Source organism: Lepisosteus oculatus, chromosome 9, assembly GCF_040954835.1.
Source record: "Lepisosteus oculatus isolate fLepOcu1 chromosome 9, fLepOcu1.hap2, whole genome shotgun sequence".
Lineage (NCBI taxonomy): Eukaryota > Metazoa > Chordata > Actinopteri > Semionotiformes > Lepisosteidae > Lepisosteus > Lepisosteus oculatus.
In genome coordinates, this window is record NC_090704.1 from 18,520,245 (window position 1) to 18,544,659 (window position 24,415).

General features: G+C 36.6%; 1 protein-coding gene across 2 annotated transcripts in view; it reads left to right on the forward strand.

Moving 5' to 3' along the window:
• The window catches only part of rabgap1l (RAB GTPase activating protein 1-like), a 378,884-nt gene that overhangs the window by 19,614 nt on the left and 334,855 nt on the right, over nucleotides 1-24,415 (forward strand). The window contains exons 2-8 of one of the 2 annotated variants that reach the window (XM_015355764.2): nucleotides 7,998-8,165; nucleotides 8,996-9,182; nucleotides 10,497-10,668; nucleotides 15,874-16,081; nucleotides 17,238-17,412; nucleotides 18,288-18,445; nucleotides 21,879-21,989. In XM_015355764.2, coding sequence (XP_015211250.2) covers nucleotides 9,045-9,182; nucleotides 10,497-10,668; nucleotides 15,874-16,081; nucleotides 17,238-17,412; nucleotides 18,288-18,445; nucleotides 21,879-21,989 — 962 coding nt within the window. In that variant the 5' untranslated portion in view covers nucleotides 7,998-8,165; nucleotides 8,996-9,044. The remainder of the gene's footprint in view (nucleotides 1-7,997; nucleotides 8,166-8,995; nucleotides 9,183-10,496; nucleotides 10,669-15,873; nucleotides 16,082-17,237; nucleotides 17,413-18,287; nucleotides 18,446-21,878; nucleotides 21,990-24,415) is intronic. The other variant, XM_006635021.3, reaches the window with a different exon arrangement.

A 24,415-nucleotide genomic window follows, 5' to 3' on the forward strand; every position in this document is an offset into this window, starting at 1 on the left:
CGATGAAACTATTACCACATGCTGGAAAACCCAAAAGTGATTTACAGGTCACACACAGTATAGTAGGACAAAGATGACTATTCTTTTTTGGGAATTTTCTAAAACCTTTTTGTCATGTATTTCCAAGCAATTTTTGTGAGGTAACTGTGTACCTTGCTGTTATTGGTGCAGGCACTTAGAAGATACTGTACATGGCTGTAGACTGCATAGCATGCTTGTGACAAGGGATGAAATGACATGAAATCATTAAATGACTAAGAACCAACATTACAACTTGATGAAGGTTACAAATGAGAAAGTCCGTTAGGCCACAATTAGTTCATAATTTTTGGTAATTAGTAACTAATTGATCCATTGATCTAACCCAGCTGATTCTTGAAGAAAGCCAGGGTTTCTACTTGAATAACATAGCAGGGTGGATTATTCAGTACTCCCACAACCCCTTGTGTAAAGAAATGTCTCCCGCTCTCAGTTTTAAATATACTTCCACATAGTTTCTGTTCTCTTCTGTTTCTGCTCAGTTAATGTTTCTGTTTATTCTGATGTGTCCACTGCGTTGCCTTTGAGGATTTTAAATACTTAGTATTATCTGTTCAAAAAGGTAAATTTATTTAGGCCTCTCATTATTTATGTGCAGAAGGTCTTATGTGCAAATTCGGGAACAGCACACAGGTAGTTGTAACAGTGAGACAGAGAGGAACAAATATTGTGGGGTTATGCAAATATTCTGAATGTACAGTGTTAGGGTGCATTTACAACGAACTTTAATAGCCAGCCAATGTGGTAGAGAAGTTAAACGGTATACTAGGAAATGCCTAGGAAATGTTTACGCAAACTTCAAATCCTTAGTTGGCAAGTGAATTCCGGAATCACTTAACCTGTGCCTATTGCGATAAGGTCAGAATCGTAACATTGATGTTTTGAAGATTGGAGCATATTTTCCAATTGATTATGACTATTTGTTTTACTGTTACCTTCGAGTATTATTTTCGCATATTCACAGACATAAGGAACAAGTAAAGATTTATTCCATGCTGAAAAGAGAAGAAAGGAAACGCAAAATTTCAGCTGTGGAGCCTTCTTCAGGTGTCTCTCTCATCCTGTGAAAGGGAAAGGTCTGAGGGCATAGTAATAACAAGGTTAGGATTAATGGAGGTAGGAGGGGTGTTGGTGTTTTTTTTCTGTAGAACAGTGGTTCTCAAACTGTGGTATGCCATATGACCCTGGAGCTTTGTTGTGTGCGCTGAAAAATCGGGACAGGTTTTCATATTTTCTATTTTAATACGTGTTGAATACACAGCCTATGTACTACGATACAGTGCGCGCTAATACTTGAGTGGACACAGAGCTACAATGTAATTCTATACCACTCTATAGTAATGCATGCTATGAAGTAAGTGACCAATTGTATTTAAAAAAAGCTATCTCCAGCAAATAGAGAGGTAGGAGAATGTGCGTGATCTTGGAACAATGCCAATCTTGTAAGCACGGAAAGCATAGAAATGTGTGCTACGAACGCTGATAATATTGTGAGCAAAGGAAAGCGTGATAGATAACAGAGAAATATTTAAGAACTGTTCTAGGTTAATTTGAGAAAAATACACAGAGCGTCCCTGTGTTTCGCTCCCATGCGCATACACTAAAAACTTATTTTAACTTCTGAGTCAGACTCCTGAAACGGAAACGGGGGAAAATGCAAGCTTGCGGATTGCTAAAGCAGGTAAGCCCCACACTATTTTTGAAGAACCTTATTTACCGTTGGCAAATGAGCTGACACGTATTATGTGTGGAGAAAAAGCTACTAAACACCTCTACCTGCTGCCCCCTCTGAAAGACACAGTCACTTATAGAATTATTGAAATGGCAGATGATATCAAAAGTACACTGATAAAGTGCGTTAAGATGAGCAGATGCTTTTCACTGCAATAAGATGAGTCTGTAATCAATTTGGCCAGTTTGCTCATTTACGTTAGATACGAGTTTGAGGGTATGTTCCATGAGGACTTTCTGTTCTGTAAGCCCCTACAATCAGGAACTACAAGAGAGCACATATTTCAGCTACTGAATTAATTTATTGAATAGAATGGCATCGACTGGATAAAACGCGTCGGAGTTTGTACAGACAGTGCTAGAGCAATGACAAGCCGGCACAGCGGTGTAGTTGCACGAATTAGAGAGGTTGCTCCAGAAATGAATGGACCCAATGCAACATCCATTGCGAGTCCTTTGCCGTCAAGAAAATGCCTGATGATTTAAAATCTGTAAGACTCTGTTGTGAATTGTATCAAGGCTCGAAAAATGAATTCACATCTGCTTTGCTCAACTAAACAGGCAAACCCCTCTCACTGAAATGGTGCTTTTTTATTGTTTATTTTTACTTGTTGTTGTTCCTGTTTTTTCTGTAAAGTGCTTTGAGAAGCCACCTTTAAAAGCACTTTATCAAATAAAGTTCATTATTATAATATTTATTGTATTTGTATGTGAGTGTGTGCGCACACGCGCTCTCATGTTGGTCATTGAGAATTTCTTGGGTTCCTATGAGAAGATGACTTGTAGGTGGTACTTGGATGCTTTGGTTTGATCAGGGGTGGTACTTGGTCCAAAATGTTTGAGAACCACTGCTGTAGAAGATGATTGAGTTTTTTATCCTTCTCTGCAGTGAAGAAGTGATAAAGGTTGGAGTTGAGGGATCTGATTTGGTTAGTTATAAAAGCAAGATGGTGTGGAGCTGTTAGCCGTAAAAATTCCTTAGCTTCTTTGATGTTGTTATCAGAAAGAGTAATCTGTTGTTTGAGGGAGAAAATGGGATGAAGCATTAGTTTCCTCTAAAATTGTTGTAGAAGTCCATTGTGTTACTCTGGGTGGTGTCAGAGTCAAAAGAAAAAGTGTTCAATTTTGGGCGAAATCCTTTAGGGATGATATTATGTCGGCAGCATCTGTAAAGGAATAGAAGGTGGTTAGAAAGCCTGGTCATGGAACAGATCGCTGCGGAGAGACAGAATACTGGCTTAGTGAGAGAATTGGGGCAAGTGACCCAGGGAGGAAAAGAAGGAATGACGAAGAGATCTAGAAAAAGATTTTGAGGAAGGTATAGTGGGTCGCAGCAGAAGTAGACTGAAGTAATTCAAGTAGCATGCATGTCTACAAGGAACAAGTAAGGGTTTATTCCATGCTGGAAAGAGAAGAAAGGAAACACAACGTTCCGGCTTTGAAACCTTCTTCGGGTGTGAAGGAGAAGAAGGCTCCACAGCCGAAATGTTGTGTTTCTTTTCTTCCCTTTCCAGCATGGAATAAACCTTTACTTGTTCCTTTGCAACCAATACATGCTGACACAGCTATCTACTTGAACTACGTTCACAGACATAATCCATTTGTGATGAAATTTACAATTTTACAATTGTAATCCAATGCTGGTAGTAGCATTGGATTACAAATTTATATAGTTAAAATGGCACTAAATCTCTTAATCCTTAAATCCCATGGTATGTGCAACGAGAAGGTAATCATAAATACTGATTAAATACTGATTCAGAAACTCCTGTTGGCCTTAGTCATAATTATTCCCCTGGTTAGGGAAATAGGAACAAAGATTGCATGCATCATCTCAGTTCAGAAAATTAATATTGGTATTTTTAAAATAAAAAATGCAATTTTGTACAGCATGTCTTATACAGTAGTCAAGAAAATTACTAAGTTGTGAAATTGCTAGCTGCAGTCATTAATGTAAAGTCTAATTAAACATACCATTGGAATAGTATTGGAATCACTATGCACACTACTCATAAAGATTCCTGTGTGAAGTGTTTTAATATTTAACTTGCATCATCATGAAATAAAAATATTATAATAGTGTAATGTGTACTCGTGTAGCATTTAATACTCTGAACAGCAGCAAAAAAAATGCACTGTGGGTTCTCTAACCTTCTGACTTTCTGGCTTAGTATCAGTAATCATTGACAGTATAGTTCCTGGGCTTTTCTGATTTATGCTAATAAACTACTTTTTCATAATTGATAATTGGTTGTATTGAAAATTAGGTGTCACAATCAATGTAACACAAAAGAAAAGCATATGTGAATCACAATTTGAAAGCTGACCTGGCATTTAAAAAAAAAGAAGCTTTAACTGGATTTTCCCTAAAATTCTAGTGAAGAGACATTCAGTGTTCAGAGCACTAACAGCCCAGGAGAACTGAATTCATTTTTCTGCTGCTGTTTTCTGAGCTTCCTGAAATTTAACACTAGCACAATTTTAAAGTATTTGAAGTCACAATTCTGTTTTATACACATTGTTACACGTGTTCAGCATTGCCAAATTCCGCAGTATCTAATTCCTGAAATTATTTCTCTGTAAACTTTAACTTTGCAGATATTAATAGGCACAGAATTCAGTGTCTGGTTGTTTTGAGACTATTTGAGGAAATGAAGCCTTAAATCTTTTATAAGTATTAAAATATATTGCTAAAATAATGAGCTAACATCAAACGTGTTATGGATAATTTTCATGAAAGGATAACTTTAAAACATCAGTTTTCAAAATCCACTGAATGCCAAATCATCAGTTGATCAGAGTATAAATCAAATCAATTGTATTTCCTGAATTGTTTGTCACGTTGAGAAAATATACATTGTAAGTCTCTTGAAACAAGCCATAAAGAAATGGGGGACAATAAAAGGAGAGCATCTGTGAGTTCTGTTGATAAACTCTTGGAAATGGTCTTGTTTTCTTTAAGATGAAGGTACAGAAACAGGCCTGTTTACAGCAAGACTTAATTTCTCTGAATGTAATCTATTATTCCATTGTTCCATAGATCCACCAAACCATTATCTAAAAGCCTTTTTTTCCTGGTAAGAGCCACAGCAACACGAAGCCTAACCTAGAACAGAAACTACTGGGAGGGACTTAACCCTGGATGGGATGCCAGTACATCACAGGACACACACACAGGCACACAGTGACAATATAAAGAAACCAGCTGATGCAGTCAGTGGGAGGAAACAGAGAATATGCAAACTCTGCACAGAAAGCAACTTGTTTTAGGCTTTATACTAATCATTATACCTGCATTTCAGTTTATTATGTAATTATACTGGTCTTTTTGGTCAGAACTCTTTCCTTTATGTGGGGTAAAGACCACTGTCTTCTAAATAAGGTATGGTATTAGAGTTTTAACATTACTGCCCTTGGAGTTCTCTTAAATATTTTTAAGACTTATGAAAATAATATTAGAATTTTATTTTTCAGGTCTCCTATATCCTATATTTAACATTAAGTTAATTTAATTACAAATGTTTTTGTTTCAATTTATCAAATACAATTTGAATATTATTATGAGAGTAAGTTACATTTAATGTTGATCTTTGATTTGAGAGAAAATCATAATTCTTAATCTTTAAATCTTAAAAGTTAAAATAAGGCTCAAATCTTGAGATGTACCACTGCAGTATATATGCTGGTTTGGCTGCTTAGTAGCAAAACCTATTGCAATTGATTTGTTCAAGTGAAGCTACAAATTGAAATGTGGAGTTTATTTTCATAAAGAACACTTTAGGTAATGGTTTAAGTAAAATTTGAGGTAGCTGTGTGTCAAAATAATTTTTGTTACTGATTGACTCAGATGTCATAGGAACAACATTACATTTTTTGGATATTTTTTTCTTATGGTTCCAAGTGAGGTAAGGAGGTAAAATTACTTTGGTATGCAGATAAAAAATTGAAAATTGGGGAAGATGACTTCCTTCTACATATATTAAACACGTATGCTTTATATAAAGCCTGATAGACTTGGACCTGTTTACCTTTTATGCAGACCTCTGCAGTTGCAATATGCATTTTGTATTTCATGTCTACATATATAAAATAGAAAATAAGACTAAAAGTTTTTTTAAGAAAGGACTTTTAAGTGCTAAGAAGATCTTTAATGGGCATATCTGTCTTTTGGGATTTCATCAGTATCTGACAGCTTTTGAACAGGAATTAAAAAATGATAAAATGACCATGGTAGCATGGTGTTACAAAGGTTAGCATTGCTGCCTCACAGTGCTGGAGATCTGGGTTCTATCTGTACGGAGTTTATACCTTTTCCCCATGTTCGCATCTCCTGGTTATCTGGTTTCCTCCTACAGTCCAAAAACATAGAGGTAAATTAATTGGCTAAGTATTTGTAGGTCTGCACTGCAAGGGACTGGTGTCCTGTCCGAGGTGTACTTTACCTTGTGCCCATTGCTTACTGTGATAAGCTCTGGCTTGCCTGCAACCCTGAATTGGAAGAATTGCTTGGATAGATGATAAAATGACAGCTTAGAGTAGGTGGCAGATTGAATTGGCTCCAGAAACCCCTTGCTCCTTTCATAGTTGTCTGCCAGTGGCCATCAATAATGTCACCAACATTTATACAGAACAATACTTTCTAAGGAGAGGCCCTTTATGTTGCAGCCATGCCACTTGTGATTTCTTTTGTGAGAATTGGCCTCATACGTGTTTCATTGAATTCTGTATTACTCACTTAAACACAAAGATATTTGAGAGTTTCACATGCATAGCTGGCAGCAAAGTTAATTCTTCAGTGTGACCTTTGTTTTACTGAAGGTCTGTGTACTGTATCTGACACACATATTTGCTATAGTGAAGTCAAGGGGACAGAATACTATGGTTGGTTCATAATTGTACTAATAGATCCCTTGAAAAACATTTATAAAAGGCTTGCAGTAACATTGAATGTAGGTAAGTTGTCTGATTTTAATCCAGAGCATAATATGCTTTTCTGTGCTGTGTTTTAATCATGTTCATGTATGTGTACATCAGACAGCTTCTGCTGATTCATGTAGAATTAACACTGGAGAAAAAAATAGATGTACTGACATTTTGTGAGATTTTATTTTCATTTTTTTTAAGAACCTCTAACTTTCATGTTCAGCTGAATTTATGATCTAATAAGGAATTTATGGGCTAGCCCTGGAAACCGCCACATTCTCACGAGTTTCCTACACAAACCGGATCTCCTTCTGGTGATCCATCTTAATTAACATTTATTCAATTAATTTTTTTTATTTTCTTTTTTTCCAGTTAATATGAAAGCACCACTTTGACGGCGTTTTGTCATTTATTTCACTCTGGTTTCTGTCCCATTTTCAATACGATTTCCAGATCTCCTGTTTGTTGGGCAGATGAGTTAGCTGCTTTTCCCGGTGGTCATCTTCCTCTGGAATGCTAAGCCCATTTGCACCCCTTTCTTGACACCAGGAATCCACTCTGAAGTCGAATGCCCATTCTCCCTTGGGGCTTGGCCACAGGATTCCTCTCCAAAGTTGAGACACCCGTGCGCCCTCCTTTTTTCTGGGAACTCGGCACAGGATTCAGCTCCAAAGACAAGCCTGCACATAACCTGCCAATGGGCTGATTCACTAGGGTTGAAATCTCCAGGCTCTTCGCCGACTATCCTTTCTTCTCGTCGCTGAAGCAGTCTGCTCTGACTTCAGTTCAGGACTTCATGTCACTCTGCACTGAAGCAGTCTCTTCCAGTTTGCCTCTTTCTCCAGGACTTTACTGCAGAGCTGTGTTCCAGATTGCTCTTTCTCCACTCTGGAGCCCCGTTGGAGACTGCCTTTTCTCCAGGACTTCACTCTGCACTGCAGCTCCTGTTCCTGATTGCAAGGAGGTTCCTGCCCTCTGTCCTGGTACCATGGACTCTTTTCCACTGTCCTCCTTCTCCTGCGGTTTTTGTCCAGCTTTCAGGAGGCAGGGTTCTCCCCATGCACCCATTTTTCCCCTCTCCTTAGTAGCCCTGTTTTTATTCCACAGAGTCCAGCCCTAGCACTTTACAGCGGGACTTTTTTATTTTTTTTTCTGACTGCCCTCTTTTCGATCACCTTTCCAACTTCTCTTTGAGGTTACCTTTTCTCCACATACTTCACCTTTTTCTCTTGTGGCTGTCTGGGTTACTTTTCTTTGCCTTTTCTCCTTCTAGTGTCCTAGCAGAGCTTTCTGTTTCTTCCTAGGGAGCTAGACATCCAGTTTCCTCTCTGAAGCCTGGAGAGTATCACTCCGTGAGCCTGAGCTCCCTGAGGATGCCTACTTCTCAGCTCAGACTGGGAGTGCGCCCTTCAGCTGTGCTGACCTGAGGCTCTGAGAGTTGAGATGGGTCCATTGCCTCCCGTCTATCACAGGTATCTCCCCCAGTTGGTCCAGAGGGTGCCTGGGTATCTGATTCCATTTGCAGCCTTGCACCTCTGTCAGAGAGTTGAATCTGGGAGACCGAGTTGACAGTACACATTTGGCCTTTTCTCGGAGGAGACCTCCCATAACGGCATATGCCTTGAATCACCGGCTCCTGGGCCCTCTGCCTGGACCATTGAATGGGGGTTTCCTTCCTCGCCAGTTTTGATGAAACCCCTCCTGTCTGTAATGCCTATGGGGCAAAGCACAGCTGTGTTCTGAGGAGGCTCCTTCTTTATCTTTTTTTCTGTTCAGGGTGTTGACTTGATAGCGTGCCATCCTGCATCCCTTGCTACGTAGAGACTGTCACCCAGATCGGTGTGGCTCCTCTTTCTTTGGGCTTTTTGGTTGGTTCCGTCCCATAGCCGAGGGTCCCAGATTCTGTTCGGCGGGCTGGGATGAGTTGTTTAACTTGAGGCTCTCACTTTGCCTCGCTGACCCATCTCTTCAGTCACCAGAGATGCAGAGAGCCAACATCTCCGAGACGCGCTTCCCTTTTTCCTTTTTTGTTTTTTGCTGATTAAGGGCTAATTCACCTCCTCTGTCTCCTTTTCACTTTCATTTCCCCCTATCCTGGAGAGCTTGAGCCCAATCGATCGGATCTCTTCGGGTGTGTCACCGGTCTCTTGTGCTTGGGTTCTGACTTATCAGTATCCGCTCAGTGCTCAGCTATAACCGTCCACATTGTAACAAAATGTAAATAATAAAGAAAGTTTTATAATTAATTTTGCACATAGTTCTATGTTAGCTTCAGCCTCTTTTGCTGCTGTGTTTTCTGCAGATCCAGGCTATCACTGAGGTGAGCTGCATTGAGCAAGGGCTCCTCTATCATGGAGGACTGCTCCTCGCTTACCAAAGTCAGCAGCACTACAGACTCGGTGTCCACACTCAACAGTGAAGATATTGTGCTGGTGGCCCAGCAGGCTGAAAAGTCTCCCTCCGGCAGAGAAAGAAAAACGGGATTCAAGGTACAGCGGAAAAGGACAGAATAATAAGTGTCTGAACTTGTCCATTAAATTGATAGCTAACAGCTGTCCTGACAGCTTGGACATTCAAGATCCCATGACGCTGTTATTAAGAGTAGGGGTGTTAAATCTTATGTTCTAGTTAAATTCCACTCTGGGATTATAAAATCTGGCCTGTTTGAGGCTCCCCGTAATTCAGCTGGAGAAAAAAAAGTTAATTGCCATGCCATACCTTTTCTACCCAAGTGAAGCACTGATAGCAGCTTTTGTATATAATATTTTTCAAATGGGCAGAATTTTCATTGCTTGAAACAAATTAATAATATGATTTATAGCAGTATGTTGAAATGAACTGTGATTAATGGGCTTCTCGTATGGTTTAAGAAACCATCTGTGGAAATCAGGAGGAGCAATATTAAGTTATATAATTAAAAAGTAAAAACAGAAAATGAAGGGCTCTGGTAATAGCACATAACATTCAGAAACTTGTTTTTTACTGTCCATTGACGCTGTTGTTTTAAATCCTGACAAATAGTTTAAGGGAACATAATGTTTCTTGGCTTTTATGGAATCTCTATTATGCACCCATCAAACATATCTCTACTTAGTAGTTTATCCTAGAGACAGTAAGTATTGTACCATGCATGTTATATCCTATGGGAAAGGTTTGCAAGTAACTAAGCACACCCCTCTCTGAAACCTCCAGGCCTAAATGAATGATGAAATAAACTTGAGTAATAAAAAGGAGAAAACATAAAGGTAAATCCACCAAAATCTGTGATAAACACAATAGATTCAGGAGTGACTGAAGAGCAAAAGGTATGAATCACAATCACAGGCACTGCCTTTTAATTTTTCTAGATTTAAATACTGCGTCTCCAGTACAACAGCAGTAAGTCAGTATGACAAATAAATTCTAGTTAATTAAAATCTTGTCATCTGGCTAACAGTTTTTTACAGTAAGTCAGTATGACAGTTAAATTCTAGTTAATTAAAATCTGTCACCTGGCTAACAGTTTTTTAAACTGTAGGGCATCACACTGTGTTTTTTATTGTCCCTAGTCCCCAAAAAACATATTTGGGTATAATCAAATTAAGTTAATGTAATTCAAGTGAAGTCCTTTTCTTGCCTCTATTAAGTCTATACTTTGAGAACTTGACATCAGATTCACAGATGTGGCTTTAGTAATTGCTCTTAAAAATATGGCAGAATATATTTTTGAAAGTAATTTTTTTCAATGTTAGATCACAAGGCATGAAGAAGGCTCTTAAACCTTTGAAGCTAATTCTGTTCTGTATTGTGCCTGTCTGGATCAGATGTCTTACAGTGCCAGTAAGCAGCTGGAGAAAGCCACAGAAGAGCTTTTGGAAGATCAGGGGGGGAACGATGATGTAAAAGTAGAGCATCCCACGTCCTCTAAGGAGAAACCTGCAACTCCTATTAATAAGGTCCCTCCATTTACCTTACAGGTGCAATCTGCAACTACAGGTGGGTAATTGCACTATTTGTGCTATCTTGAAAGTATGGATCTTCTCTACATTAGTGCACAAAACTGTATTGTTTGCAACTAAGTAGTTGGTGATTATTCTTTGCTCAAATTCTGCATATGAATTTGCAACATGATCTGTTGTGTGGTTATTTGAGCAAAACATAAGAAAAGTTACACACAAAAGGATAGAATTTAAGTTGTATATTGTTTAGACTTTTATTTATTTGAAACTGTATTACAGCATGTTAAATATTAAACTAATTAAAAAGAAAGTATATTTTATAAAAGCAAGATTGCTCAATTAAATATATAAAAAGAGTTTATTATTATACCGTAGCTAGTAATGTGCCTCTTTCAGGTTTACATTCACATGGAGAAAATCCAAAGGTAAATTTTGGGAGCTTAAAATAAAAACAGTAGTATAACGTAATACATACCTAATTACACAGTAGATGTGTATTTTTTCTTTAAATTACCAATACCAGCCATATACAGTTTACATAATATGTTTATGTTCCTAAATTAATATCATTTATGAGCAAGTGAAAGGCATGGTGAATCGGAGATTCTCAAATTTATTTTGTATGATTTGAAACGAATACGTGATCAGATCAACTAAATGATGTGGTGTTACTTTTTGTCCATTAAAAAGTATTTTCGTTTACAAAGACGGTTACAAAGAATGTGGACCAGGGTAATACTTTGAGTAATACTTTTTGCTTACAGCTTGTCCAAGGTCGTTCATTATTAATACTATTAGAGATATCTTCGGTAAACACTTTAATGCATAAAATATTTCTGCATAATTAAAATATTCATGATAAAGGTGGTAGGTTGTGTACTTTTGTCCAACTGAGCAATCTTGTATTCATAAAATATACCAAGTTTTTATGTTTAATGATTAACATGCTGTAATACACAGTTAAATTTAAAAGTCTAAAGAGTATACAACTTAAATTCTTAATTGAATAAAGATTGTCCCTCAGCAGTGATCGGGATTCGAAACGGGTGTTTTCTGGTGACAGCTCAAATGCTGTACATGAGAGGTTAAGCTTTATTAGCTTCACCTGGCGGTTTTACAAGGTGATTCCGGATACTGTTAACATAATCGAATTTGCATATGGTAAAATGAGGTATGATGTGAAATGACTCGTTATGATACGTTTTGATGCGACACGCCCACCGCGTTGTTCCGCAACGTACCCCGCTCATTTTGATTGGCTGCATCTGTACCTTTTCAGAAGTCATGTACTATACAAAGAAGGTGAATTTGACAAACAGCTAAAGTTGCTTCAAGAATTTAAAATCTGTCTGATTGTATTGTAACTCTCATGTAATTGAGCAGAAAGTCACCTTGCTCTTACAAACTGCTCTGCTAGCAGAGTTTGTGTTAACACACTGCACCATTTTGAATGGATTTTTATCACGTTTATGACGTTTGTCTGTTTGGGGGTGGTGGTTGTCAACTTTCTCAATTTAACATCTGATACTTCTCCAGTAAACCGAGAGATTAAAATCCACTGTGGATTAAACATCTGCCTTTTGACATTTCTCAGACTGCTCCAAAGTTGGGAGCAGAGTAAAATCCTCTAAACTGACAGTTACCCATAATACAAACTGTAGTACCCAAATACCTGTAATACAAAGGACCACTACAAACTAAAACAACCCCAAGTGCAGCACACGTGAACCAAGGAAGAAATATCGGCTCCACAGAACAGATCAAAGATCATGGATAGAGCCCCAAATATACTACATCCCCAGTATAGTTACAGCAAGGTGAAAGTGGGTAGCTGATTTTTCAATCATTTTTTAAAATAAAATAAAAAATAAGATAAAGTCCCTGCTTAACTTAGATATTGCATAACTTTAAAATCTTAAACTTTAAACAGTAGAACCTCAGTTATATTCAACACTGTATTAACAGTTACAACAGATACAAATCTTAATACAAATCCGAAACTGCTTAAAACAAAACCTGTTAACTCTACTTTACCGGCATGTCACCGGCATGTCAAGATCACGGTGTGCCCAGCAGGTGGTTTGGATTACACTATGAATGTGTCCCTAAGGCATACCATCCCAAACAATCTAACCTTTGTTTGGATGAGAGAAACAGGTGTCTTTTGAGAAGTCATGTAATGCTTGCAAAGAATCTAATTTTGACAACCCTTAAAGAGCTAATTTTGCTTGAAGAATTTAATATCTATCTGTTTGACTGTATTGCAGCTTATTTCATTGATCTGTTTGGAAACCTATGGAGATATCTGATCTAAATTTAAAGTCTGGCTCTTTCATGGTTTTGTTATGCGAAATGTTTTTGACACTTGTTAAACTCTGAGATCCTGACTGATTTGACTGTATGTTTGCTCATTAAACTGAAAAAGAAAAAGACTTGCTGTAGTTAATCTTTTTGGAATTTGATTTATGATGTTATTTGTTTATTATTATTGTTATTGTTGTTCATAATAATTATTGTTATATTATTTATTATAAAACCACTAATATCGACGCAGGTGCTGCTGCTGTTCTCATTAATTTAAAATGTGCTGAACTGGCACCCCTTTGAATTTTTAACACCTTTATCACCTTTGTCTGTCAGAGGGGATGGGGTCCCCATTACCCTGCTATGAAAACATGAATGTGAATTGAACTTTTAAATACTGTGATATATAAAATTAATATCCTGATACAACCAGCTGAATACACATATCTATATCAATAAATTAATATTGTTAATGGCACTCAGAAACTTATTGGTAGCAAATTCTTAAAAAATTTAGAAGCTTCATGTTTCAGAAACATGATGATTGTTACACAAGGAAGTGAAATGTGATAATTTCTTACAGTTATGGTCAGGAGAAAAAAAGTCACAAAGAAAATAATGTTGTAAAGTTGTCCAAAGCCGCCTCAGTAAAGAACCGAGAGTTCAAGTAGGGAGCTCCGTCAGCATGCGTAAAGGCTGTAAAGGAACATTTAAAGGTTTATTCCATGGTGAAAAGGGAAGAAAATAAATGCAGTGTTTCAGGTGTGAAGAACAGAGAATCCCAATTCAATTGCAGCCTAAACCTTCCCCCACACACCCTTCCCCTACTGCGATTAGGTATTACACATAGAAAGCACCAAAATAATTCCAAGGAACAACTTTTTAAAAGTATAATTTGTATTTTGGCTGCGATTAAACGTAGACCTTTTCATACACTTCAGTGCATGTTTCAGTGGCCTTCATAATACAACTTTGATATTCTAGATTACAATTATAAAATATATAGAGAATTTTGTTTTAAGGCTTGTATTCATCCCTGCCATTGACAGTATCCATGTTTGCAAATTCTTTCATATACATTTTAAATTGGGCTGCAACAAATGAATATTTTGATAATCAGTTAATCGGCTTAGCTGAAAATGATGGCTTGTAAATGAGAAAGGCTGTGAAAAATAATATTTGTCATTATTCAGAAGCCATATTCCTTTATTTAATAAAATAATAAGAAACACAAAACGTTAAAAACGTTTCATCTTAACTTCATTCTTTTTACTTCTTACTACAGTCTTTCACTCTTAAATTTCAGGAAAAAAAGTTTTGTTTTTTTGTACAAAAATAAAATTCAAAATTATGTTCAGAGTTAAATATAAAAAATAAAATAGGATTCAAATCCGTTTAAAATTCAAAATTAACTTCAAATAACTCAATGAAAGCCAACTGTGAACTCAGAACAAATAAATGTTTTGATTGACTGTAGGATTTGCAAATATGAGCTGCAGTGATGAACATTGATAAATAATAAAAATATAGATTATATCTCTCTCGGCTGCAGTATCCTTAAACTGGGTTAACATCGTAGTCTATTCTGATCGTATTTTTATTTCATGAGATGAGCTATACATGATGGTAGTTCACAAGACGAGCTATGTATGAATAGGTTTACAGGACAAGCTTTTTGTTTTTAGGCTAAACAGTTTTACGTAACCCAATCTATGTAACGCAATGACAGGGTGAGCTGCGCCCTTGGAGAAATTTTGGCACGCCGGCCACTCCTGGGAAGATTCACTACTGTTCCAAGTGTTCTCCATTTGGAGCCTTAGAAATGGCTTTGTAACCCTTTCCAGACTGATAGATACAGTATCAACAACGTTGACAGGTATAATGTGCTGCCAACCTGGCTCTGATGGTAAGGGTCAAAATAAGTGAGGTTTATATTGAGCAGGGCTGGCTGTAATCAAGCCTGGCTGTGTTCAATCAGCTGACTCTAATTATCCCTACAATTAGGTTGATTTAACTAGGAGGCAATTATTTTTTCACAAAGTGCCAGTTGGTGTTGGATACCTTTGTTCATTAATTAAAATAAATAAAAACAAAATGTGTTATTTGTTCACTCAGGTTCCCTTTATCTAATATTAGATGTGGGTTGAAGACTTGAAAACATTCAGTGTAAATAAATTGCAATACTAGAGGAAGCCAGGATACTTTTTCATGGCACTGTACACTCCCTGTTAAGGAGTGCAAGTATTCATAGAAAAGGTTAAAATATTTTAGCTTTTTGTAAAGTATATAAACTTAATATAGTCAGAACGAACACATCAAAACTTTTTTCAAAATAACCACAGTAAGTGACCGAGTGAAAGACTTTGAAGCATTAAATGTCCATGAAGGAATTGGAATACTGTTGTGTATTATAACTACCACTACCGGCCATATACAGGTAGTATAATATATTTATATTTCTAAATTAATATAATTTATGATGTTCAGAGACATTACGCTCCCGTTATTTTTATGCTCAGCTACCAAAATTTCCTTTAGTTGTAAAATTCCATATTAAGTAGATTTAAACATGCACACTAGAGAGATTAAATGAAGCAATTGTTTCACTAAGATCCAAATAAGCCACTTGTCGATCATCTTTGGCCAGGGAATACGTACTGTGGCTGCCTGTAGCCCGATACCTGCATTATGGGGTTTTACTGCTCATTTTGAATGAGCTACATCTGTAAGAGCCACACTAGAAACTGGTTTCTTGGCCTTGTTTTAGGTTCAAAATATGATTGTTTTGTACTTACTAAAATTCTTCTAAGATTGTTACAGTATGTTTGGTTAGAAAGCAGGCATACTGTACAGTCAATAAGTCTCTAAACCTTTGAAAATGTTTCATTTTATATGTTAATTATTTTAAAATTGAGAAACCTGTGTTTTCCCCTTCTAGACGTCCCTGCGGGAGACTCTGATTCCTCTGCCTTTCCAGAGGAGGACAGTGTGCTGTTTAATAAGCTGTCTTACTTGGGCAGTATGATGGTTCGCGTGCCACGCAGTGAAGCTGAGGCTCAGAAAGCAATGGCCTCTTTGAAGGCTGAGAAACATGTCCCCGTTCTAGTCACCCTCTATGTGCCAAATGTACCTGAGGGATCTGTCAGGTGAGTTTTGATGATACCTTAACACATATTGCTTAGATTCACCACTTAATTCTCATTTGCATTAAGTTGCTATTACTTCATCATAAAGTGCTTCTGTTTCTGCGAGTCCTTGAGTGAGTCCACGGGGATACAGTGTTTCAGGCTCAGTGGAGGATGGCAAGACTGTGTCTTCAGATAAAATACAATTGGTAGACATGTGTGATTTTCACATTGGGAAGTTTAGGGATTTTGAAAAGGATACTGAAACTGGATCCTTCAAGAAATACATTTATCCTTTGTGAGTTGCTCAGCACATGGAGCTTGATAGCCTAATGCAGCCTCTGTTTAATACTTTCCATGCTAAGGAATTCTATAGCATTAAACTTTTATAGACTAAAATAAAGTTTCTGTGATGACAGTGAGTGAACACTACAGACAGACAATGACTTCAACATGAATATAACTTGTATCCCTAAGGTCACATCTGCTTTTAATTTCTGATTAAATAGTGTTCAACATATACATTTTATTTGTGTGTAAAGCTGTGAATGTCCTGGTAAAGCTTGTGTTCATGACAGGATAATCTGTAGTTTGTTATTGCACTTAAAGAGCCCAGGATCGTGACATCAAACAAGAAATATATTTAATGTTAAATTAATATAAAAAAAAAATGATTATCATTTTGCAGACAATAGATTTGATAAATTTCCTTGATCAAAACCAGTATTTCTACCTAAAGAAAACTTGCTTCTGACCCAGTGTGATGTTTTCATTTATTTGTGTTGTTTTCATTAAAAATGTGTTCATACCTTGGTAAGCAGTACTGTGAGAAATGTATTGTATATTCATGATGTTGTGCATCAGTACAGAAAATGTAATAAAAATGTCATTGCTGTATAATTAATATAAGTAGTACATATAGTTGAGCAATGAAGTGTTATTATAACTACTTTTGTTATACGCATTAACTTCTGTTAATATGAGCTCCATATGTGCAGCTCATTCTTCCCTTTTTTTACACCTCTATGATGCTGTTGTCTTAACTGTCTTTTGATAAGAATTGTTAATAATCTCTACTAGTTTCTTCTGTGTACTCCTTTAGGTTTGATTAAATGTGTTTTTGCTTTTGGAGCACTGCACTCTAAACACCTATCACATTTCCTCTGGTGTTTTCCAGAATCATAGAGCAGGCCTCAGGCACAGAGATAGCTGCCTTTCCAATCTATAAGGTATTATTCTGTGCCAGGGGACGAGATGGGACTCCAGAAAGTGACTGCTTTGCCTTTACGGAGAGCTATCGGAGCTGTGAAGACTTCCAGATTCATGTCTTCTCCTGCGAGATCAAGGAGGCTGTGAGTTATAGTTGGGTGTCCCAGAACTGAATCTCAAGTATTCCTAGGGTTCCTGGCAAACCTGTCATTCATAACAAAATTACACTGAAATGCACTTTAAATGCTTTAGTTTTATCTAGACATTGCAGTGACAGATTGATTTCATTGACATTTATGTGACTTACATGATCATCTTGATTAGCTGATGTACAGTTCTGCTTAATCAAAAATAGGATGATAGTCAACAGTACTATTAATGTTTTCTTAATGTAGTATAGTCGTACTATACTAGTACAGTAGTACATTGCAATGTCTAGGTAAAAGGCATCGATTTGATTAACACACTGATGCAGTGGCAGCCAAAGTGCGCAAGTACGCTCACCACATATCAGCTATCAGTAGAGAGGAGAACAGTGTAATAAAGCCAAATCATAGATTGGGATTGTTAGGAGGCCAAGACTGGGAAAGGTCAGGGAAATTTGGCCAGGACACCAGGTTAACACCCATACTCTAAGCATTACTTCAATGTTTACTTCAATCTACTACTAATCATTAATTCAATTATGGTGCCCAGCCCACTCCCCCACTCCTTGCCACAAAATTAGCCCAGGGTTCACTGGCATCTTAGTAAATGGTGATAACATGTTGCAATGTATTTGTTTTATTTTAAATTATATATTGTATGTGTTTCATTTTAAGCTTAACCTATATCAGCAAGTCTTAAGTTTAAACACGAATTTACTACCAGTATCATATCGCACATTGTACCGTGTCTTATGGATTGTGATACATACTGTATTGTTTGATCTTTATGAGACACATTTTCTATTTAGACCAAAATAAACAGATATTTTGTTAAAATGACATTGGATGCTGTTTTCGAAATTCCTCTCTAGGTCAGCCGCATCCTGTACAGTTTCTCGACTGCGTTCCGACGGTCCTCGAAGCCAGCACCTGATGTGAAAGACTCCTCTCTTCCCACTCCAGAGAGTGACATTTTCACTTTCACTGTCTCCCTAGAAGTCAAAGAAGATGATGGGAAAGGAAACTTCAGGTAAAAATACTCTCCCGAGTATAGACAGTGTTACCTTTATTCATCCAAACCATATGCATAGGTGTTGCATGTTATTTTTTTTCTGAAGAAAAAAGAGTTTTAATGATTTTTAAACATAAATTTGCTGAATATCCTATTACCATCTGTAGTCTTTGAAAGCACAGATTCTCTTATCCTTCAGAAAAAGCTATGGAATGTTAGTCCTGACATAAACTCACTTGCCTGATTTCAGGATTCCAAATAAATTCTAGACAGAAAGTCAATGGAAAATTGATGACATCAATTTAAACAGGCTCTGCATGCCGTACAAAATAAATGTATCCCTGAATAAAAATAATTTAAAAACAAGATTCTGTTAAAGAAAAGGTGTACAATGAATTACAAATACAGATAAAGGATATTGGAAGGTTCAAGAGAAAAAATCAAGGAATATTACAGTCGAGACTAAAATATAATAAAAATCACTGCTACACCAAAAAAAGAACTACCAATACTGAAGTAAAATATATCCTGTAGAATAATGGTAATCTTCTAGTAAATGAATAGGGAAATGGCTGATGTATTAAATAAGTCAAAGGGTTCATATGTTATCTTTCCAATTATACTCAAGAAACCAAGAAATATTACTCTTTAGCAACAAGTAATAGGTTTATTCCATGCTGAAAAGAGAAGAAAGAAAACAACGTTTCGGCCGTGGAGCCTTCTTCAGGTGTGAGGCTTCAGGTGCTCACACCTGAAGGAGGCTCCACGGCCGAAACATTGTGTTTTCTTTCTTCTGTTTTCAGCATGGAATAAACCTGTTACTTGTTCCTTTGCAGCCTACGCATGCTGATGCAGCTACCCACCTGATATATTACTCTTTAGCCACTGACTTAACTCAACCCAAGTAATTCAAGACAGTGGTCATATCCATAGACTGGAGAATTGCTAATGTAGGGTACATTCATAAGAATGGTTATGATGTAGACATTTCTGGGCATTTCTAGTATTTTAAAAGCACATATTGAATTACAAAATAAAGTAAATTCTTGAATTTGTTTGATGTTTTGCAACTAAGTTTGTTTAAGAAATTTAGAATTGGAGATAAAGTGTTAGACACAGAGCAGGAGAAGTCTTCTCATTCCTTTGAATACTATTATTAAGATCGGGGCTGTGGATCATGCTACCCTGACACTACTTAGATCACCCTGCCCTTCAAAACTGAGCAATTGAACAAGAACGAAACTGATTAGAGACGCCAAAGTACAATATTTGAGACAGGACTTATTGTTCATACATTGACAGTATACAAGTTCATACACAAATTTGCCCTGTATGCCCTGTATGGGTGAGAAAGCAGCTTTTCCTGAAGAAGATTAATCTTGAAGCTTGTGGAGACCTATTCACAAATACTGGAATCAGTAATTCCGGCCAAAGGTGCTTCTGTCAAGTACTTGAATTTTGTAGGTAGTCTGATTAATGATTCAATCAGTTAATATCCCTTGATATATACTGTACTGTATATAGTAGGTTTTGCTGACATTCAAAATCCTTCACATATACAAATAATAATAATTCCTTACACTTATATAGCACTTTTCTGGACACTCCACTCAAAGTGCTTTACAGTTTTTTTATCAAGTGTTCAATTTGATCAATACATTTTTGAAAAAAATGTATTTAAATGTAATTTGAAATAAATATAAATAATTAATCAAAATTGATATTAATCATAATGTAATATTATAGGCAGGAGGTGAATACTTTTACATGTAACTATATCTTTTTTTGGGGGGAGTCTATTAAATAAATTCCTATTTACAGAATGGAGATTTCTAAGCAACACATTTTGCATTTCAACTTATCTGACTATATGAAACACTATATGTGCATCAGGCAGAAATCAAAAGGTCCGAGCTCTTAATCTATGTTTTTTTAATGATTTATTCAGAAACCATACTCTGTTTATACAAATTCATTCGATATACTTTGATTAAATCTCATCTGAAATATACATTTATATACAGTATAGAGCAAGATTGAAAAGTTAAATTTATTTTATGATTGGCCACAAAATCTACTGCCAACAACAAAAATTGCAGTTATTCTAGACCAGTGGTTCTCAAACTTTCTGGACCAAGTTCCACCCCTGATCAAACCAAAGCATCCAGATACCACCTACAAGTCATCTTCTCACCCAACAAAATCTCAATGACCAACATAAGTTCACGTGCACACACACTCACGTACACATATAATAAAAATAGCACTGAGCACTTACCATTTCAGTGAGAGGGGTGAGCCTGTTTAGTTGACCAAAACATATGTGAATTCATTGGTTGAGCCTTGATACAGTTCACAACTTTGACAACAGAGTCTAACAGATTTTAATCCTCAGGCATTTTCTTGACAGCAAAGGCCTCATGGTGGATGCTGCAGTGCACATCTGGACCAACCTCTCTAATTGGTGCAACTACACCACTGTGTCTGCCTGTTATCACTCTAGCACCATCTGTACAAACTCAGACGCATTTTTTTCCAGTCGATGCCATTCCCTTTGATAAATACATTCTGAAGCTGAAATACGTGCTCTCCTGTAGTTCCTGTTGGTAGTGGCTTTACGGAACAGAAAGTCCTCATGGGACGTACCCTCAATCTCGTATCTAAAGTAAATGAACAAATTGGCCAAATCAACAGCATCAACAGACTCATCTGATTGCATCTTAATGAGCTCTATCAGCGTACTTTTGCCATATCAATAATTATGCAAGTGACTCTGTTATTCGAAAGGGGCAGCAGGTCGAGCTGTTAGCAGGTTTTTCTCCACACTTTATACTCTTTTAAGAGTTGGCTGCTCTTTTGCCAACAGTAAACAAAGTTCTTCACAAATAGTGTGGGGCTTACCTGCTTTAGCAATCTGCAAGCTTGCATTTTCCCACGTTTCCGTTTCAGGAGTCCGTCTCAGAAGTTAAAATAAGTTTTTATTTCATGCACATGGGAGCAAAACACAGAGACGCTCTGTGTATTTTTCTCAAATTTACCTAGAACAGTCCTTAAATATTTTTCTGTTATCTACCTCTCTATCTGCTGAAGATAAACTTTTTTTTAAATACAATTGGTCACTTCCGTTCATAGCACGCATTCCTATACAATGGTATAGAATTATATACAGTAGTAGCTCTTGTGTCCACTCAAATATTAGTGTGAGCTGTATTGTAGTATGTAGGCTGTGTATTTGACACATAAACTCATTTTATTAAAATAGAAAATATGAAAACCCGTCCCAATTTTTCAATGCACACAACAAATTTCTAGGGTCATCTGACGTACCACCTGGGGGCGCTCTGCGTACCACAGTTTGAGAACCACGGCTCTAGACTGTATTGGTTAAATACTAAAAAAGTTTGCCTAATTAATTAAAACTAACATATTTGTTTCATTTTTTCTCTCACAGTCCAGTACCAAAGGACAGAGACAAATTCTACTTCAAACTGAGACAGGGAATCGAGAAGAAAGTGATGGTTACAATTCAGCAAATCACTAACAAAGAGCTTGGAATTGAGAGGTACTATTGTTTTTTTTTTTCAATTGTTTGGGTGAGGGGTACTGGCTGTAATCTTATCTAGGGCATCCTGACCTTTCAAGAATAACAGAACAGCCTTTCAGGATGTTTATAGGCCAAGATTAAAACAAAGAAAAACGATTGTACTCTACAGAGTCAGTGACAACAGGGTAAAATGTTAAAACATACTCAAATTCATGGAAAGAGTCTTTAATCAGATTTAAGAATTACAGGCAATGTATTTTTAACTGTATAAGAAGGAGGCTGGAGTCACATAACTTTCTTAATAGTGCACTTTTCATATATGATGATATGAAGCTGAGCTTTTTGGTCATTACAGTTTAATGTAGACAACCTCTTTCTAAAGAATATGAGCAGATTTTTAAGTGATTGCAATTCAATATATTGTCCACAAGGGAGCATATTATGACCACAATGCACATGAGCATGACAGTCACAATGCTGAGGCTTTCAGTGCATTAACTTATAAATATATATATTTTTCAGGTTTGGAATGAGTTGAATGTTGAACTGTGCCTCTATGAGTCAATTTTAGTAAGCAGCCAACAATTAAACTTAAAATTTAAAACGTTAAACCATACAGATGCAGCCATTCAAAGTGCGCGGCACAGACACAAAGTGCGCGTCAGATGCATCGTGGTACGTGATTGGTTGAACGACAGGGGCACTCGTGGCGCGTCGGTCGGTCGTAGAAAGATTTAAATGTCTTTACTGTGCCCGTTTTAGTATTGAATATTTATATGGAATTTTACCACTGAAGGGAAATCTTAGTAGCTTTGAGACCACTTGTTATCCCAAGTTGTTTGAATCACCACAATTCAAATAGAGAAAAAAGACATAACTGACAAGATTTAAGATGTGGCTGTCAATGTTGGATTAAAAAAAACACGTTGCCCGACGTTAGTTGCATTGCTTGAAAAATATATTTTTTTCGAGAGACTGAATAAGTAATTCAAGTGTTTTTTTAACTTCCTGAAAAACAAATAATAATTTAACAATATGTGCAAATGTTTTATGATATGTCACTGTTGTGAATATCTGTGGAGTGTATGTTATTTGCCTGTCTGTCTTGGCTGTGCTCTCTCTCTCAATTCAATTCAATTCAAGGTGCTTTAAATTTAACTTGCTTTAACTCCGCAAGTCTGAGTTTTTGTGTCCGTCCTATCCGAATCCGAAAGTATTACAATATGTATCTTTATAGCAGGTGGTGTACGGCTTTTTAGTATAGATTACACTTTTCTAAAATGTATTTAAAAAATAAAAACGATTACAATCTAATCTTTCCACGTTTGATCCCAAGATCCCAAGAAAAATAAATCTAAACGGGGAGAAAGCTATGCTGAAAGTTTATTAAGATACTTAGAAGACAAAGATATCAATTTATGTTGCATTTGTCTGATTGTGAATCAAAAAACACATATATTTAAACCCGCGTTTGGGATTTAAATCAAAACGCGATTTAAATCAATATAAATGTTTATATTGTAACTCATAGGTGACTATTCATTGTTATTAAAATGACTTAAATTCGATCATGTTGTGATATTTAGAAATATAAATGTGTTTGGTGCGAGTGAAGTTTTATTTTATCTCTGAGCCAGGGAAACGTTTTATTTTTTCAAAGAAATGTTTGTTAAAAAAAAAAGTCATGGCTCCAGCTGGATTCGAACACCCAGCATGTGCTGTGGGAGTCAGGAACCTAACCCACAGCGCCACCAGCAAGGTCACATGAGGAGTATTGAAAAAGCCCTACAAAACATTATCAACAGACATCGTGCAGTGTGTAAAATTCTTGTGTTGCGGTACATGAATAGAATTATATCGTTTTTAATTTCTTTAGATGCGCGATTCCACATTATATTCCCTTTTAATCAAATTCTAAAAGTATGCTTGTTGACTCCTGTATCATGTAAGTTAAAGACTTCAATGCTTAAAATGTTTAGGGAGGAATGGAATACAGGTGTGTATTTTTTCTTTAAAGTGCCGAGACCAGCCATATACTGTATGTTTAAGTTCCAAAATTAATATCGTTTATGGCCTTCACATGCGTTACGGTATGCTCCTATTCTTTTTATGCTCAGCTACTAAGATTTCCCTTCAGTGGTAAAATTCCATATAAATATTCAATACTAAAACGGGCACAGTAAAGACATTAAATATACATATACATACTGTATACAGTACAGTTTGCATACAGTAATATGTTTATGTTCCTAAATCAGTCTCTTTTACGAGCATGTGAAAGGCATGGTGAATCGATTCTCAAAAATTACTGTACTTTGCATGATTGGAAACAAATCCGTGATTGTGAAATGCTGTGGTGTTCCTTTTACAAAGACGGTCAATGAAAAAAAGAATGTGGACCAGGGCAATACTTTGAGTTTACAGCTTGTCCAAGGTCATTCATT